The sequence below is a fragment of the Rattus rattus genome, chromosome 2, assembly GCF_011064425.1.
Source record: "Rattus rattus isolate New Zealand chromosome 2, Rrattus_CSIRO_v1, whole genome shotgun sequence".
Lineage (NCBI taxonomy): Eukaryota > Metazoa > Chordata > Mammalia > Rodentia > Muridae > Rattus > Rattus rattus.
Genome location: NC_046155.1, coordinates 17,303,961 through 17,321,973, shown reverse-complemented (window position 1 = coordinate 17,321,973; position 18,013 = coordinate 17,303,961). Strand labels below are relative to the sequence as shown.

The following is an 18,013-nucleotide window of genomic DNA, read 5'->3' as shown; positions in this document are numbered from 1 at the left end:
ACCAATGAAGATGAGGAGGAGGAAGAGGAGGAGGAGGAAGAAAGGGAGAAAGAAGGAAGGAAAGAAGGAAGGAAGAGGCAGGCAGACAGACAGACGGATGGAAGAAAGAAAGGAAAGGAAGAAAGAAAGAAAGGAAAGAAAGAAAGAAAAGAAAGAAAGGAAAGAAAGAAAGGAAGAAAGAAAGAAAGAAAAGAAAGGAAAGGAAGAAAGAAAGAAAGAAAGAAAGAAAGAGAAAGAAAGAGAGAAAGAGAGAAAGAAAGAAAGGAAAGCACGTCAATACTTGTGGCACTTCCATGGTCATTTGTGGTGTGTACAGAGTAGAGGCAAATTTGCATTGCCCAAGATAGGAACTCCAGCTGAGGGTGAACAGGGCGTTATGTCTTTGTTTCAGCTTGCATACTATAAAGAAGTGTCTTCTCCTATGTTTTTCCTTCTGTCCTTTTTGTTGATTTCACTCTTTAAGATGACTCCCAAGTGTAATGATGAAATACTGCCTAATACTTTTAAATTCACGAGGGCTATTATAATGTGTCATCTTTTGCTATTGTGTTATTGTGATGCTAGGAATCAGATTTGGGGTCTTGAGTGTGCCAAGCATAAGCCCTCCAGGGCTACAACTCCAGCCCTGTGACAGACTTGACTTGTGGAGAGGTTACATGTGCAGAGGACCTTTGCTCTGGTGTGGGAAATATTCAAGCTGTTGGCTACGAGCTCAGTAAAAACATATTAAATAGGTGCTTTTAAACACACACACACACACACACACACACACACACACACACACACACACCCCTGTGTGTTGGTCAGTGGATGAAAGTGCTACAATCAGAGTCTCCTCTCAACATAGCCCTGTGCCTTTTCAGAGAGCCAACAACAACTTGGCAAAGGCAATCGTGAACATGACAGACAACTGGAAAATTCATCTCATCAACTTAAGAGGGAAGAGTTTTAAAAGGAAATCAAGGCCGAAATGTCCAGGGCTGTATGTTCCTCTCTAGGGATGAGACTGAAGAAACAGGGGAGAGCAGTTATTTCTGTCAAAACAGTTATATACTTAAAAAAAGAATTATGGTTAAAAATGTTATTTTAGGGGCTGGAAGAATGGCTCAGCCCTAAGAACTCTTACTGCTCTTGCAAAGAACCTAAGTTTGATTTCCAGCGCCCGTGTAAGTTGGCTCACGGCTGCCTGTAACTCCAGCTCCAGGGAGTTCAGTATGTTCTTTGGCATCCTGAGGCACTGCATGACATGGTGCACACAGAGGCGAGCAGGCAGGTAGGCAGACAGACAAACAGACACACAGGAGAACAAATGCATGCATACACATACAGAAAAGGATCTTTAAAGGAAGTTTTTATGGAGTAAATGTGAATGAAACATGTAGGCAAATCAGCTCTGTAAAGCGAGTCCCACTCTGTAATGCCCAACGCTGTGTGAGGTTCAACGCTTTGAAGGTCATCAGCTGAACTAAAGACTTTCTTGCCCGTCTAGAATGATGAAATTGTGGTGGCTCCTGGCAAGGCTTCTGCACACCGACTCGGCCAACACAGGGAAATGGCAGAGGAGACCATACAAAGCCAAGCAGCCGTTTGGAGACACAGTCTGCATAGGCACAGCTTTTCCATGACCTCCCCCTGAAAGACGCGGCATTGATGGCTGAAAGCCTAAGTTGTCCTTCTTTCTAAATTTTAAACTTAATTCCATAAGACTCCTTTTTATTCGAATTATTAATTAGGCTCTCCGTTTTACCCCTCACCACTCCTAAGAGTGTGCTTGAAAACACATGGGTTTGCATAATGCCTGCCTTTGTTTAGCATGTGGGTTTGGGAAAAATTTATTTCCTTTCCATCTCTGCCCTGTGACTTAAGTGTTCCTCTGAATGTGTAGCTTGTTGCCCCTCACAGCTGTGCCATGCTGAACAGTGTACACCCACCTCATTCTACCCAGTTCACCCCATCCCTCCTTTCCCACCACCTCAGGCTACAGCATGGAAATGCTCCTAAGTGTCCACATTGTCACAGTCTGGCAGCCTTTTGTCTGTGACGAGCTCAGCCTTGTCTTTGCTTTTTCCATTCCTTGATCCTGACAGACACCAGACTCACCCTTCGGTCTTGAGAACACTAACATGCTCACGTTTTATTAGTGTATTTGTTTATTCAGAGTGCTGTGACTTCCCGTGGAGGACTATGTGCTAGGACTCTGTGATGCTGGGGAATGGAACCTAGGGCTTTGTCCATGCTAGGTAAGCACTCAACCTGCTGAGCTACTATTTATTTAGTTAAAAAAAAAAAGGTATAGTTATGGTTTCCAGCTCTGGTTTTGCCTAAAGGCTATGAAAGTTCAAAAAGACTCTAGAAAACAAAAAGGGAAACAAAGATAACTGAGGTTGAAATGGCACCACCCGCTGCGTGTGTGTGTGTGTGTGCATTCGTGTATGTGTGTGCACGTATGAAAGCATGTGTGTGCATGAACACATGTATGTGCATGCGTATGTATGTGTGTATGTATGTGCATGTGTTTGGATGTATATGTGTGTGCACGTGTGTATATGTGTGCATGTGTGTGATTTGCTGGGGATCAGACACAGAACCTTGCTCATTCCAGTGTGTGTTTCTCCACTGAACTCTACCCCAGCCCTTAGTATGCTTTACTTTAAAAATAAATGTCATGAAAATGCAAGCAACAGAAAATGTCACGAAGAGATACTTCCAAAGAGTAAATGGTCCATTTTAAAAGTACAGTGCAAAAGCCTCCAAGACATAAAAGGTAAAACTAGACAGAAAACAATAGGGTTAAATGGCTGGGAAAGTCAAAATGCATAAGGCTTTTTGCCTGTGGCAAATGCCCAGCATATCGTGTTCCTGCTCAGGGAAGCCACAGAGGGTTTCACTGAGTTGAAAAAGGAAACCACAGTGTGTGGAATCTATTTTTATTTTTTGAGTTACACAGTAGGGGTGTAGAGATACATTGTGTTCTTACATATTTTCATAATTTTAATCCATACTATCCAGATAGAATTTATTTCTTTACCAAAACAAGTCTAATATATACTTTATTCTGAGCAATCCAATACACGTAGAAAACTCTTTAGATATAGAAAAGATTAATGTGTGCACACCTAGATATTCCTAAAGTAGCAGACCACTGGGGCATATGGATAAGACAAGAATTGTGCAGAACCATAAAGGAACTCTTAAAATGACATCCTAAGTATGTGCGCTAGGGAGGGTGGCTTCCTTGCTTATCGGTATGCCCTAGGGAGGAGCCTGTATGGCTTCAGTAGGAACTTTGGGGTCTCCCTCCACCCCTAGTTATTTTCACTCTTCAACCACTCCCACCCTGATGACTCCTTGGTGTTCCCTTAACTACAAATCTACAGGAAAAGGTGCAAAGCAGGTCCTGGCAGTCCAGACCAAAGCAAGAATGCGCAGGGAACAGACGCTAGAGCAGAGCGATGTGAGAGTTACGTCTACCTGATTATGGGCTATTTTCCCAGGATTCCCTAGAAGCCTATTCATTTGATGAACATGATAGCTTTTCTCTAGCACGTGCAATTAAAGTAACTTGTTTTTTTGAAGACAGTAAGATAGCATGTGCTTAAATATTGTAATGGTATTACCGTCCTTAGGATATTCCAAACATCATTGATTTGAAACCGCTCACACTAAATTTACTATGTCACACCATGAGTGAGTCATTTTCCATACACGGACTCGAAGAAAAGTGTGAATGGCGTGCCTGTTTGCCTGTTGCCATATCTGGTTGTGAAAAGCACGCTCTATCAACAGTCCCATGTCTACAGACTTGCTGAGCCGAACTCTGCAGTTCTCACACCATCGTAGGTTTAACAGAGCTAGAGGAACCGTGTAATTCATCTTCCAAGATGGAACATGTAGGAGTTGATATGCTAAGCAGGTGAGCAAATCAGGATATTGGATAACAATACTCATTATCACCATGATGTTTGAGGTGGGCTTCCAAAGGGCAGGGCAGGCTGTGGGAGCCGACACTGGGGTTTTTCTATAAAAAAAGCCCAAAAAAAAAAAAAAAAAAAAAAAAAGAGGAGGGAGATTGAAAAGAAGACAAAGGTCAAAAAAATACTAAGTTAAAAGGGATCAGCAGGTGAAAGGGATCAGCAGGTGAAAGTAAGGGGCGGAGCCTTGTGAAGGAAAAGGAACTGGCACGGGTATATTGGGTGAGCTTGTGTGGACGACAGATGGGAAACGGACATAAGCAGATAGAGCCAGAGGAACCCTGGCGCCTGGGCTTCTTCAGGGCTCAGCTCTCCTCAACAGAGCCACCAGGCAGGGAACGTCTTCACTCTGTGCCTGCCGGCTACTTGGTAACAGATGACTTTGAAGAATGATTCTAAAAGTTTTTCGGATGTTTTCAGTTTGAGTCTGGTGAGTCTATGCGTTAAGAGAGCCACACTTTTGTGAGAAGGACCCACCGCTTTTTTCAGGAGGCCATGGGTGATGTTTCACTGTCTGTAAATGTTGAATTTTTTTTTTTTTTTACAAGCATAGACATGGTGGTGCGAGCCTGTAATGCCGGCACCTGGGAGGCCAAGGCAGGAGGATCACCACAAGTTTGAGGCCAGCTTGATCTACATGGTGAGTTCTAGTCCATTTAGGGATACATGGTGAGATCCTATCTTGAAAGAAAAAATGTTTTTGACAAAACCAAATGATATTACAGCCACCTCTGTGCACTCAGTTGGAAAATCATTTAAATAAATGCACAGAGTATGGAGGCCAGGGTAGGAATGGATATTTAGGGTCAGCACACTTTTTTTTTTTCTCCTGTAAAGATAGTGTTTCCGCTTTGTGGAGAACTGTCTGTTGTCAGTATTCAGTTCTGGTGAAGAAGGTGCAAAAGAAGCTTCAGACAGATAAGTATTAATTTTTGTTTTCAACTGTTAAGTGTGGAAACCACCTTTCCTTGTAGTGACCAGGTCATAGCCTCGGTATAGCTTGCCAACCTCTGCTAGAGATGCACAGATTGGAAGTTGCCATGACAATATAAGGGGTATCTAAAAACTAGAAATGGGCTATTTCGGAAAGGCTAGTATATACTTGCATTTAACGTTAGGCTTCTTAAAGCAGACTGTGCTTGCAATGCATCTGAGTGTTAATTTTGGATGATTCGATGTTACCCAATAATTTCTGAGTGGGCCACCTGGGAGTTGGCACACAAATCGTAAAGGTTGGAGCCTGCTCTGTGGCCTGAAGCATAGTTCATCTTAAGTTTCACAATATGAAGTTCTTCAGAGACCATTAGGGAGTGATGTTGTAAAGGAGCGATTTACAAACAGATACAGAAAGTAAAGCGTACATGGGTTAGAGAGCCCAGGTTCCTTCTGAAAAACTGAAAGATGACTGATGTGGATAGGAAGGGAGCAGATGCCTTAGCTGAAGGGGGTTTGCTATCTGTCTGTCTGTCCTATTCAGGCTCAGCTTTTCGTAGAGTTCCAGAGAGCCACATTCACAGGACAAGGCAAGCCCTGTGCATCTTAACTCTAGAGCAAGCTCTGCAGGGAAGTTCAGTCAGTCTACAGAAATGTATCTACGTCTGTCAAACAACAGAGTTAGGCTTTGCTTTCGGTAAACACCAGTCTAAGGAACCGAGTCCCACTGCACCAAGGATTAACGTCAGAGTAAAACGGAAGGTCCTATCTTCTTGCTAAGGTTCAACTAAAATCATTGAGGCACATAATTGGCAAAATAGGAAAATACACAACATTTCATAAAATATGTTAACCGTAAACAAATTCTCTTCCCATTTTTCCCCCTGGAGGTTTCCAATGGCACCAGGTGGTGCAAAGTGGAGATGTCACCATTTCTGTCGCTTCCAGGTAGGTGCGTCCCAGCAAAATCACGAAGCAGAGAGCGATTCCTCCCGCAGGCCATTAGGGCTTTTCTTTCAGCTTCAGGTCAATGCTGGATGGAAGTGGGTTGAGGGGAGAGAACACACACCAATGAGGAACATTCAACTCAGGCACCACTTACTTTTATCTTTCTTCAAATAATTTAAAGAAATTGCCTAAGCTTTTTATGCTAGGAAATAATCTGCCAGTTGTTAAGTTTTTCTACAAAGTATTGACTCGAGGCTGAAGGGATGGCGCCACAGTTAAGATCATGGCTGCTCTTCCAGAGGACCTGGGTTAGATTCCCATAACCCACGTGGCAATTTACAACTGTTTATAACTTAGGAAATTCGACACCCTCTGCTAGCCTCTGTGGACATCGAGCATGCACAGTGCCCAGACATACAAGCAAGCAAAATACTCACACACATATAAATAAATAGGTAAATAATATTGGCTGTTTCTTTTTACAGAAATGCTCACGGAAGCATTTTACACCATTTCAAAAAGACCCAGGAATGGAAGGTTCACGTTAAGCCTCAAACCCGAAGTGAAATCAGATAAAGAATATCTCTATGTCTTCCTATTTTGCGTGACCACTTTCCTTTCTTGTGATAGTCAGGATTTGGCATCCACTTGGCTGAAGAGATGGTACAGCATGCTTCTGGGTGGGTCTGTGAATATGTCAGCTGTAGAGTCTGGGCTGGGTGGTAAAGACCCGTCTTGAATGAGTGGCAGGGTCTACCAGACTGGGTGCTGGATGAAATGGAAAGTGACAGAAGCCGGACAGAGCCTGCTGTCTGCTCACACCACCCCTCCCTGACCAGAAGTCTTTTCTCCTGCAGGTCCTTTTAGACCTCAGACTTCAGGTTCTTTTGCCTTTGAACAAGGGCTCATGCCTGAAGCCTTCCAGAGAGCCTCCATCCCTGAACTGGGTCTGCATAGTGTCTCTGGGGCAGCTAAGCATCAACTTGCTTTCTTAGTTCTCTTAGCTCCTCTCTAACATGGAACAAACATCATCTTGGATGCATACACAGATACACAGGAAGAGAACTAGAGTCAGTGAACAGTCGGAGAGGACTCTAGTCACGATACAAAGAAGGGCCAGTAATGGGAAAGCAACATGTCACGAAGTCTGGATTTCTCTCTGTCCTTCTAACGCATCGGTCTTCCTGGGGTGGACTTTCCTCTGGCCTATGTGGCGAGCAAGTCCCTTCTAGTAACTTTGCAGACAAAGCCACGTGTACTCTAGAGAACTTGCTGGTCTAGGGTGTGCAAATGTGGTGGTTTTCCTTTGGAATTCCCTCAGTAACTTCAGCAGTGTGTATCTGCGCTCACTGACCGCATGACCCACATCCTTCCAGTTCCCATTTCTGGAATGTATCCCATGGAGATAGGTTGACACAGCCTATCTCACCACTAGGGAAGGAGTAGATCTACCTTGACAATAATTCGAGCTTGAAGAGGCTGCTGTGACAGATATGACGAGGGACAGCTCAAAGGGGACCAGACACTGGGGTTGTTTATTTCTTGTGCCATCAAGGATCTGACTTACTATCTGCAGGTTTCCAGTTGGGCGGTGTCTTCTTTCATCTACTCGACCCTCACATCTGTTTCTAACTTGCACAAAGCAGGACATTTAAAACATGCATTTGGTTCTAAGAGGTTCTATGATGTACTTGGAAGCCAGGGCTCGGTCTGAGTTGGTAACTGCAGTCTAGGCCTTTGACAGAGACCTGATCCAACACGCCAGAATATATATCTCAACACTTCTTTTTTGTTGTTCTGACTCCTTTGCGAAACGTTTTTGGGTTTAAATCATTGTTTTGTTTTGTTTTGTTTTCAAGACCAAATAGTTGAAAGACTAAAAGCTGTTTACCCAGAGTAGAGAAAGAGCAGCCGAGGACAACTTCCTGATAAGCTGGTACAGGAAACCACTCTGCAGATTGCTTTTAAGACAACGGTTACCTTGTGGGGTTAATGAAGGCACTGATATTGTTTCTGATTCACCTTCGCCACATGGAGCCGTTGACCATCTCATTTAAAAATACATTACAAATGGAGATAGCCCTGTGTTAACTTTGTCATGTGGATGACTAAAATCCAAACCTAACGTGAGGTGGAAAGCACGGAAGGTAATTTCCTAACAGCGTCCCTTTTGAGACTGACACAGATGGCAACCTTTGACCAGAACTGAAAGCAGACGGGGGATTCCTCCAGCCTGGGAAGAGGAGCTTAACTGTCCATAACCGGCTTGGCCCTGTGCAGAGTGACCTACCATTCAGCGACAGGCTGGGCTCACCTCTCGCGTGCACTAAGTGAGGTTCCTTACAAGGCAGGTGGCAATATTGTTTAGTAGCAGTTTAAAACACTTGTGTTTTATGGAGGAGGGGTGGCAAAGCAGGAGAATGTTCCTTCTCTCTGTAGAGAACGGGAGGCCACAACAGGTCTCTTACATCTCCCTTCATTCTTAGCTGGACTGAGCACCCTTGAAAGGCCTGGGCCCAATTTGCAGTTCGTCCCTTCAGTCCTAGCTACAGGGGTAAAATGCTCCCATATAGGCAGGACTCTACTATCTCCCCAGAGGCTTGGAGAAGATGAACAGGTTAAAGCATGTACGCAAGCAACCAAAGAAATACCGGTCTGGAGGTCAAGGGAGAGAATTCTTGCCCACTCTAGTTTTCTGTCTGGGGTCTCATCCTGCTGCTCAGGGAGATGATGCCTGGTAGGTGCTCAGGAAAGACAGGGATGAAGGAAAGGGAAACTTCTAGGGGACATGTTCTTCTAAGAATGGGAAGTAACATCAGCAATTCACAGCATGGCTCCTTTCCTCCCACCCAGCCCCGGATGGAAGCCACACAGGAATAGATGCATCACCCTGTACACCAACCCCAAAGCCCTCTCACCAATAGGGAACAGACAAACAAGGCAGGCAGAGGAATGGGTAAGCTCCAAGATGTAGCAGCAATAGGCCAATGAGGGGCAAGCTGAACAGTGGGCGTTGTTTGTGTTTAGGGGGCAGTGCTTCTAAAATGCTCTGAATTTGAAAGATAGATTACAGTGGAATGAGAAGCTGAGGTATGTTTGCTTTGCAAAAACATCTTTGCTTGAAGCAAATGCTGCTGTCATCTCAAAAGTTTGGACAAGAGTGACCTGTAAGAAAAAAACTACATGATTCAGAATGTCCCCTTACAACATCCATCCTGCTTTTTGTTCCTTTTTTAAAGTTGGGACTCAGTGTTTTGTCCCTAAACTTCCTTTAAGCTGTAAGGTCAACAAGGCAGCTGCAGACACTGCTGATTTTCTATCTTCACTTTGGACCCGGAGGAGAGTGTGACAAGATATGTTTAGGTTGATCTTTGGTTGTCTTTCTTGGTCCCTGGCAACAAGAATAATCTTCATTCAAGCCAAATTAGGATGCCCTTGCTGGGCATCCAAACAGACATGGGCAGTCTCATGTGAACAGTGTCTGTCCCTTGTTAGATGAGAAGCGGCAACCTTTCCATACGTCTACCTCTCTGATTTGAAAGCCACCAACTCTGGATCTGCAAGGTCAAGATTCAAACCCCACCTCACCCCTTGACCCCGTTTTTAATTGCTGCAAAACATGGTTTATCCACAGTTCCTTTTTCTCTTCTGTAAAATGTACCCCATAAGCTTACTCTAGAATGTTATCAGGTACTGAGTATGATTTCTTACAGAGTCTGATACAGGCTAAGAACTCTATGCATGTTCAATTTTTACAGGACAGCAATATATATATCTAACTATATAATTCCAGAAGTCCCAGGCAGGATCAACTGCCTCTTAGAATTTGCAAAGCAAAGATATTTCTCCTCTAGTCACCAAATATCAAATTCACACGGAAGGTTCCCTGACTGTGATGGATGATATAATTCTGAAAGCCATTTTGCATTCCTCTTGCCCCAGCATTTTTACAACTGGCCCCAAAATTCCTTTGCAAATTTTTGGAGTGAGAAAGTGGGACATCAGGTAAAGCATTCGGTTGCCTTTTGTGGCGATCACTGAGACAACAGTAGCTGGCAAATGTCTCTGTCACTTGGTCATTTCAGGATCAGAGTTCGTGAAAGCTGAACATCTCGTTAAGTTTACCCAATCCTGGATGCACCAGTTTCCTTGAGCCCAGCCATCCCATACTACATGTAAGCGCATAGCTGTTATTGGTGGTGAGTCTTACTCCTTTTCCATAGAAGTCATTTCTGGATCATTGTAAAGGCAGCTAGTTCTGAGTGCAGAGGAGAACAAACAAACAAACAAACAAACAAACAAACAGGAAGTAGTTAACATTTTCTCATTATTACTGCCTTGTCAGCATCTCTGGTTGGAGCATTTGAAACTGTTTAATCTGGTACCATTTGCTACTCCTTTTTCAATCCCAAATTTATACCAGAACAAATGATGTTACTAAAAAATGATGCTATTTTAGCATCATGCCTGAGATATAGCCATTGACTGAGATATAAAAATATCAATAATAATAATAATAATAATAATAATCTTCAAATACCTCCAGTGGTTATCTGTCCAAGTCACTTTTTCTTACTTTTTAAATCTGTTCTTATGCAGTGAAGATAAATACTGAAAAAAATTACATAGCTCAAATAATAAAAAAAATTTTTAGACATAAAGGAAAACTTTAAAAACATCTGAATTTTGTCTGCACGCCACACAGTCAACCTTCAGTTTTCACAAGAAGGATTTTTCACGGTGTGGAAAGAAAGACTTCTCAGGTCATCTCTACTTGATGTCAGTGCAGGAGAAGGGCAGGACACTCACCCCTACTGGAGGGTGGTGGGGGGCTGGCAGTGCTCAGGTGCAGTTATGAGTTCTAATACTACCTAAGCGAGACAGGTCCAGGAACAGAGGAGTAGCCTTAGCAAACGGTGAAATCAAAGTTATTGAAGGCGCCCATGTCTTTGTGTAACTTAGCTGTTCTTGATATCCATAACATCAGTGTGATAACTGTGCTTACGAATTTCAAACTCACCTTATGTCAATCCCTAATATTTAGTACACTTCAGCTTTTATACCTGTTTCCTCCTCTGGTAAGTCTCTACCCCCGGACCTCCTCCAGCAAATGGGAAAAATGATTTAAAAGAGTCTATGGTTCTTTTTACTTATTTTTTAAAAAGATTTTAAAAATTGTGTGTATGACTGTTTTGTGTGCATGTATGTATGTGCACAGCATATGTGCCTGTTGCCTGCAGAGGTCAGAGGATGGAGCTGGATACCGCCGAGCTGCCATATGGTTTGGGGCCACCAGATCCTCCCAAGCCAGGTCCTCCCCAAGTGCAACAAGCGCTCTTAACTGCAGAGCCACAACTCTAGTCAAACTAATCCTTTTTAAATGCAAGAATTTCTTTTCTGCTGAGTCTGACTGAACAAGCTGATTTTTCCACTTGCATGAGTGTTTAAGACTAATTCAGTATTTTCCTGAAACTGTCAGGTGGCTGTTTCCCTTGCTACCCATGGCACCCTCCCTTCCCTTCCTCACCCTGCTGGTGGTCTGGTATTTTTATGGAGAAGATTTGGCAAGCCTAGACAGCAGGCAGTGAGCTTACAAAGGCCAGCGAAGCTGGAGCAGAACCAAGAAAGGGAAACCTCCTAAGCCCAGGCTTTCTGCCTTTTAACTTTAGCTGATCTCTCTCGAAAGAGAACAGCGATTTCAGGTGTTTAAATGCTACCACTGAAACGGCAGCAGATGGGTTCTTCCTCGTTTGCGAACTAAGAATGGGTTTGCATATAGCACAGACCCTTCAAAAGTATGTCCTACCTCTGTGTGGATATAGGGTTCGAAAGAAAGCTGTCAGGCAGAGCCAGTTCTATGGAGGTAAAGGAAGGGTGTTGAATAGCTTGAGGTGTGTTGTACCACATGTACCAACATGATGGGGAGGATGAGGATTTAAAATGTCTTAGGGATGGGGAAAGGCACTAGCTAGGAAGGCTCTGTTCTTTAATGTTTACTATCCGACTCAGGTAAGAGAAGTCCAAAGTTTTCTAACAAAGCCACATGCACAGTCACAGTAACAGAACGAACCTGGGGAGAGCTGGCTTCCAATTTTAGATAAACAAGGATCATATTTTCTGAGCTAACACTCATACAGAGTCTGCCCCAGGATTTAGGGACTGCATCTAAGGCTAAAACATGGTTAAGGAGGTCCAAGGGGTACCAACCTGGTTGGATTTTGAGGCATTCCAAGCCTCTGTGGGCCAGGTGCAGTGGCACACGTCTTTAATCCCAGTCCTTGGGAGGCAGAGGCAGGTGGATATTCATGAGTGGTCTAGTAAGCAAGATCCAGGCTAGCGAAGGCCACCATGGGGAGACTCAGAAACAAGAACGAGAAAAATACTGAAAACCAACCCCCTGTGGGGTCAACAGAGCTCAGTTCGCTTTCTTTATATACACTCGAGTGTGTGAACACTGTTAAATTTCATAATCGAAAAGAGTAGAATGAACTGGGGTTGGATTCTTATGGCAAATGGCTTACCCAACGAATCTACATCAAGAATGCCAAGACCTAATAATTTTTATTCAGGCATTTAACATGTAAAAGATTCAGATTTTAGGCAAATAATTCTATAGGCTACCTGCAACACCAATGGCTAGGTGGGTTGTTTTAATGAGCAGACATTTGTAGCCGTACAGGATAAATTCACTACTTAGCATTTATTTAGAATTGGTAGCTGCCCTGAACATTGTTCAGGATTTTTGCTTTTGTTGTAAAAATTAACATTATAAGAACCATTTAAAATGGAGATTAATGTAATATGGCAGGCTTTCTGGATAGCTGTTGTATATATTTAATAATGTCTTTGCGGTCTTGGAAATGAGGAAAGAGCATGACTTGGGGATCTGTCCAGTCAGCTCTGGCCTGACATTCCAGGGCTGTCTCTCAGTCCCACTGGGCAGAGGTTAACTTGTAGATTTATTTCCCGCAGTGATATAGCTATCTCTGTCCGGTGGAAAGATAGCCTCGTGTCACTTTATTGCCCCACTGAACATTAACTAACTAGATATCTAACCCAACTATCTTATCCAAACAGCCTTTTGTGAATTCCCCATACCTAAAATCTGCACTTGGACTTTCTGTAGATTCAATTGCAAGCTGTCAAAAACAGTAAATGGAAAACTAGAGAAATAAATCATTCCTAAGTCTTAAGTAACTTCTGGCATAGCACGTTACCCATTGTGAATGACAGGTATGTCTGTAGAGGAAAACAGTGCAATCAGGGGCTGGAACTGTATGTGGTCTCAGGTATCCATGTGGTACCTTGGAACAAGGCAAAGAGTGATGGCTGCAGATATGCAGCTTAAATTCTCCTCAAGTTCATGGGAACTCCACTGGTTTCCTCACTAAATAATCCATCTAATAACATCACTCGGCCTGTGTTCATTTTATGTTTCCTGACAGTATATCTTTGCCCTTTTCCAGGACTGTGTTTCACCAAGACCGAGCAGTGTCTGGCCCCAATGAAAATAGCGTTATTAAAAAAAAAAAAAAAAAAAAAAAAAAAAACAATAACAAAAGCTAAACCAAGCATTCGTTGATTTTCACTATTATTTTATGTGTGTGAATGTTTTGTTTGCATGCATGTCTGTGCACTGTGTGTACATGTAGTGCTTGGAGAGGCCAGAGGAGGATTTAGGATCCTTTAGACCTGGAGTTACAGACAGTTGTGAGCCCTTATGTGGGAATAGAACCCTGGTCCTATACAAGAACAGTCAATGCCATCCCTCTAGCCTCAGAGTGTGATTTAAATCTTGGCTATAAAACAAATTCTACACAAATCTTCCCAGTTCTTTGTTACTGTTATGATATGAATGGGAGTGGTTCTGTTGCCTCGATATAGTTAAAGGTTATGCAGACGCAATACTCCATGTAACAATGTCTGTGATGTGTTTTCTGGTGATATCCTGAATTTCAGATCCAACCAAAAATAAATTAAACAGTGACAAATGCCTTCCTCAAGGTAACCAGGATTATGGGAAAATAGATTATAATGAAAACATCAGTGAGTACATGGGCCACAGGAAAAAGGGCATTTTCAAGGTACAGCCTTATTATCAGGGCGCAGTAAGAAAACATCAGGCATGCAGATCCCCCCAGTCGTTCCTGAAACGCGGGCCAACATCACACCAGCCGCAAAAATGAAAACCCAGGTCTTACTTAGCCGCTTCTGACGCTTCCCTCAGTTGTTCATCCAGTCTGCACGAGCAAAAATTATCGATGGAGAAAAGAAAGAAACAAACAAACAAAAGCAAGCAGAGCGTGAGCGAAGCGGAGCCAAACGGAAGAGGTGAGTGTTGGCTTTTTTTTTCCATAACTGTCTTCGGGCCCTTGGAGACACACTGGGCTAAACAGGGTGCTATTCCTGCCTGTTGGGCAGTAATGTATGTTTGCTTTGAGAATCCTGTCGTGAAGGTGATGTAGATGTTGTAGGGGTTGAGCAACATGCTGGCTAAATAAAGCTCAGAGCATTCGTATCAGTGTGCTGGGTCTGGTTAAAGTTAGCTTGCAGCCTGGGCCAGTCAGGGGGGTATCTCTTTAGTAGGTTTCAGTCGCAAACCGGGTTGACCTCAACAGCTTTGCACACAGGACAAAGACTTTGACAGGAACACAAAGGACTGATAAACGGACTCTTCCTCCGGCAGCATGTTGAGGTCACCCACAAATACAAGACCGGAGTACACACACAGGGGGGGTCCAGCGTGAATACAGATCTCCAGATTGTTTTTTACCTCACACTTCTCTTAAAAGATTTCTCTTCATCGTACCTTACAAGATAAGAAACGGAGGCAGTGAGGACAGCGAGGAAGGGTGGGGAAAATGACAGGTAAATGCTTTCATCAGTCAGAACATGAGAGAAAAACACTCACCCAGACAACAACGGGCTATGGAGGGAAAACTTACTCGTGTTAGGCACAATTGTCAATTTACAATTCATAAATATAGAATCAATTTTCACTATTTCTAGATTCAATATTTGCAAGTTTGCCTGCTCACTAAGACATCTGAAATCCCCAAAATCAATGTACAGTTCTTTCAGTCATTTGTGGACACGGACAAGGTGACAAAAATTCTTGCCCTGTGTGCACAGAATCGGCAGAAATCCAGCAGGATGAGGTGGTGCCTTCCTGTCTCAAACAGTTTCTTTGCTAAATGTTTGCCACATTTTTGTGCTTTTGGCTGGTGGTTGTGCTATTTAAAACAGTGGTGAAGCATGTTACCCAACATTGCCTGTTTGTGGGCACGAGAAAGCCAGTGCATTTCACAGAAAACATGTGTGGCCCTTAAGATTGTTTTAGGTACAAGTTGTGGTACTGGGGCCTTGAGAACAAAATTTTGGTTTGTTTTGGTTGTTTGGGAAACGGTCTTTCTGTGTAGCCCAGGCTGGCCTCAGGCTCAGGGACCTTGTGTTCCAGTCTCCTGAGTGCTGTGATCACACGTGCTTGCCACCACACCTGGCCAAGCAAAGGGTTGCTACTCACTAGTCAACAGTATGTGTATACACTAAGAACCTTTCTCTAACAGACACACATGTGAGCCAAGGTTATATACTGGTGGATGATGAGAACATTGCATCCAGCCCCGGATTTCCCTCAGGAATAGTGGCTCATGTTCACCGAGTGTCTACAGTGACTCTATTGACCACAACCGTCCCTAGCTAACAAGGGCCAACTGCCATCAACGAATATAAACTGCACTCATCCCATTGATGCCAGGCCCTACCCAGCTGAATTCTGGTCTTGGGACTGTCTGGGATCAGATGCTCTGAATGTCATTCAGTAAAAGCAAATAGTTCTGACTGTGTTCGATTTGAAAATTTCACAATGTGAAAGATGAAGCGACGGGTGTTAGTAAAGGACATGGCAGAAAAAAAAATGCCCTGGGGTGTATAACAATGGCAGGAGGAAACAGATGGGGAGGGACCAGGAGGACCCACAGTGCTAGGTTCTTCCTCCAGAAAACAAGTCTTTCTAAATGGAACTCTTCCTCTTGAAGCAGCTTTTCCAAAAAATGCACCCCTTGAGAATACACGGAAGGTGCCTGGCTATGACTAGCTTCTCAACTGAACCCCCCTCCCCAGACCCACAGTACAGCAAGTCGCCAAAGCAACTCAATCATAGCCCATAGTAGCTTTCTGTTTACTGCTCTCCTTCAGTCCTCAGGCCAATCCACGCTCTGAGAACTATTTCCCCATTTTTACAGATGTGAACATTAAGCCTGGGAGGGTTTTCATAGGCTGCCTGGAGCCTCAGACATTGAGAGGTGGAAGGGGAGGTTCACATCAAATTGCCTCTGAAGCCTGCCCTCTTTTCATCCCACTGTCTCCGACACGCCACGGAAGCCCTGCTGATTTCCTGGAAAATAGCCACTGTTCACTCCCTTAGTAAGTGAGAATGTCCTTGTCATCTTTTGCAAAGGTACAAGAGGTGTTGGACAAATGAGGACTGGAGACAGAAGCTTGTCAGGCTCTTTTAGGGGCAGCTCCTCAGAAAGGATCAGATCTGGTTTTTGTCCTTGGACAGAAGCCAGAAATGTTTGTAGTTATGTCCTGGCTTGAGGCTAGAAACGCAAGTGTGTTTGGGGCATATAGTCCTGATCTGGTTTCTTGTTATCCCCCCTGCCCCTTTTCTACATAGAATACTCTTGTCTGGAAGCGATATATGAGGCTGTGATAGAAACTCGGGCACATGAATATGTGGTACGTGGGACAGCTGGGCTGATCAGATCCCCTGTCTATCCCAACATGGTCCCATGTCTCAATCTAGAAAAGTCATATTAACCCCTAGATAGGGACATTTGATGGCACCCTTTCCTTGGGACCTGTTCTTACTGTACAGGAACTCTGTTGGTATCTTGTCTACAAACTAACCTCCATTCTAAAACTCATCCTCCCCATTGTCTGTGAAATTCATTCTTTGAGTCTGTGGAATAAAGGACCCAGAAGCCAGTGACCTGGTGTGACTTTTGGCTATTAATTTTCCAGGACCCTAGACACCATCCCACCATCGCTGCTTACCTGAAGCTTCCATTGCTCGCAGGAACCCCCAGTTACTCCATATCATTATTTTTTAAAGGAAGGGTGGGTTTGGGAGACAGGATGCAGCTTCTGGCATATAGGCCAGAGCTGGAGGGTGCACTGGTTGAGACTCAGTGAGGCTCCTGAAGACTGAACCCTGGTTAGGATCTGGTAAACACTGTGCGGCTAAGCTGAGTCACCTGACTCTAGTAAGGTTGTCAGTAGCCAGTGTTAGGGACCGATTTGGCTGATGGAGAGAAACCAAATACATCTATTTGTGAGCCATTGGGCTTAGGATGACACCTGGAGAAAGATGAAAACCCTACTAGAAAAGCATGAGGACATTTGCTGACCGGATAATTTGGATATGAACTCTGGTCCTATTCCTGCCTGATCCCTCCTCCTACTTCCATGGGTAACTTCTTACTCACTTACCTCCCTGGCATCTGTGAAATGGGGCCCAATTAAGTTAAGTGAGCTATACAAACACAGCTCTTCTTTGTTCCAGGGTAAGCGGTAATGGCAAAAGAGAAGACCCCAGCTTCTATGTGTGTGCTACTGATAGTTTTGGAGGCCTCATCAGAAAGTCTGTTTGGCTATCTATTTTCTGGAGGGAGATACAGAGCACTTGTCTTTTTCTTAGAGCCGGTGATCAAGTCCCTTTCAAGTCCAATGAAACAAGAACAGGTTAATCAGACACACCAAGAGACAAAAGCAGGACAGGACCCACAGAGAATTAGCGGTTCTTTGCAACAATGTATCAGATGGGAATGTCCATCCTCTGATATCTGTCTTCATATTCCAGAGCCAAATACTTGGAGTTAGCTTTTATTACTACTTTCAGACATAATCTGCACACCCACAGTGTACGTGCTTTCCACCCAGGCTGCCTCCCTCCCTGGTCCTAAGCAAGGAAGCTATTTCTCACCACCCACCCACTCCTCAACAAAGGCACTCTCTAATCTTCTGTCTAAAGGCGTTGAGGACAAGGTGGGGAGGTGGAGGGATTTGAATAGTCTTTTCTCTGTATCTATTTTCTAGGGTCATGTACTAGGATTAAGTACAAACTACTTAAGGAAAAAAAAATCCAAATTATGGGAAGA

At 43.8% G+C, this 18,013-nt stretch overlaps 1 protein-coding gene across 1 annotated transcript in view; it reads right to left on the bottom strand.

Moving 5' to 3' along the window:
• Positions 1-10,058: 10,058 nt before the first annotated feature.
• Prune2 (prune homolog 2 with BCH domain) overlaps positions 10,059-18,013 on the bottom strand; it is a 249,999-nt gene continuing 242,044 nt past the window's right edge. Inside the window, exons 17-19 of the mRNA XM_032891689.1 lie at positions 14,626-14,661; positions 14,054-14,092; positions 10,059-10,110 (exon numbers count right to left, since the gene is read on the bottom strand). Of these exons, the coding sequence (XP_032747580.1) occupies positions 10,059-10,110; positions 14,054-14,092; positions 14,626-14,661 (127 nt within the window). The remainder of the gene's footprint in view (positions 10,111-14,053; positions 14,093-14,625; positions 14,662-18,013) is intronic.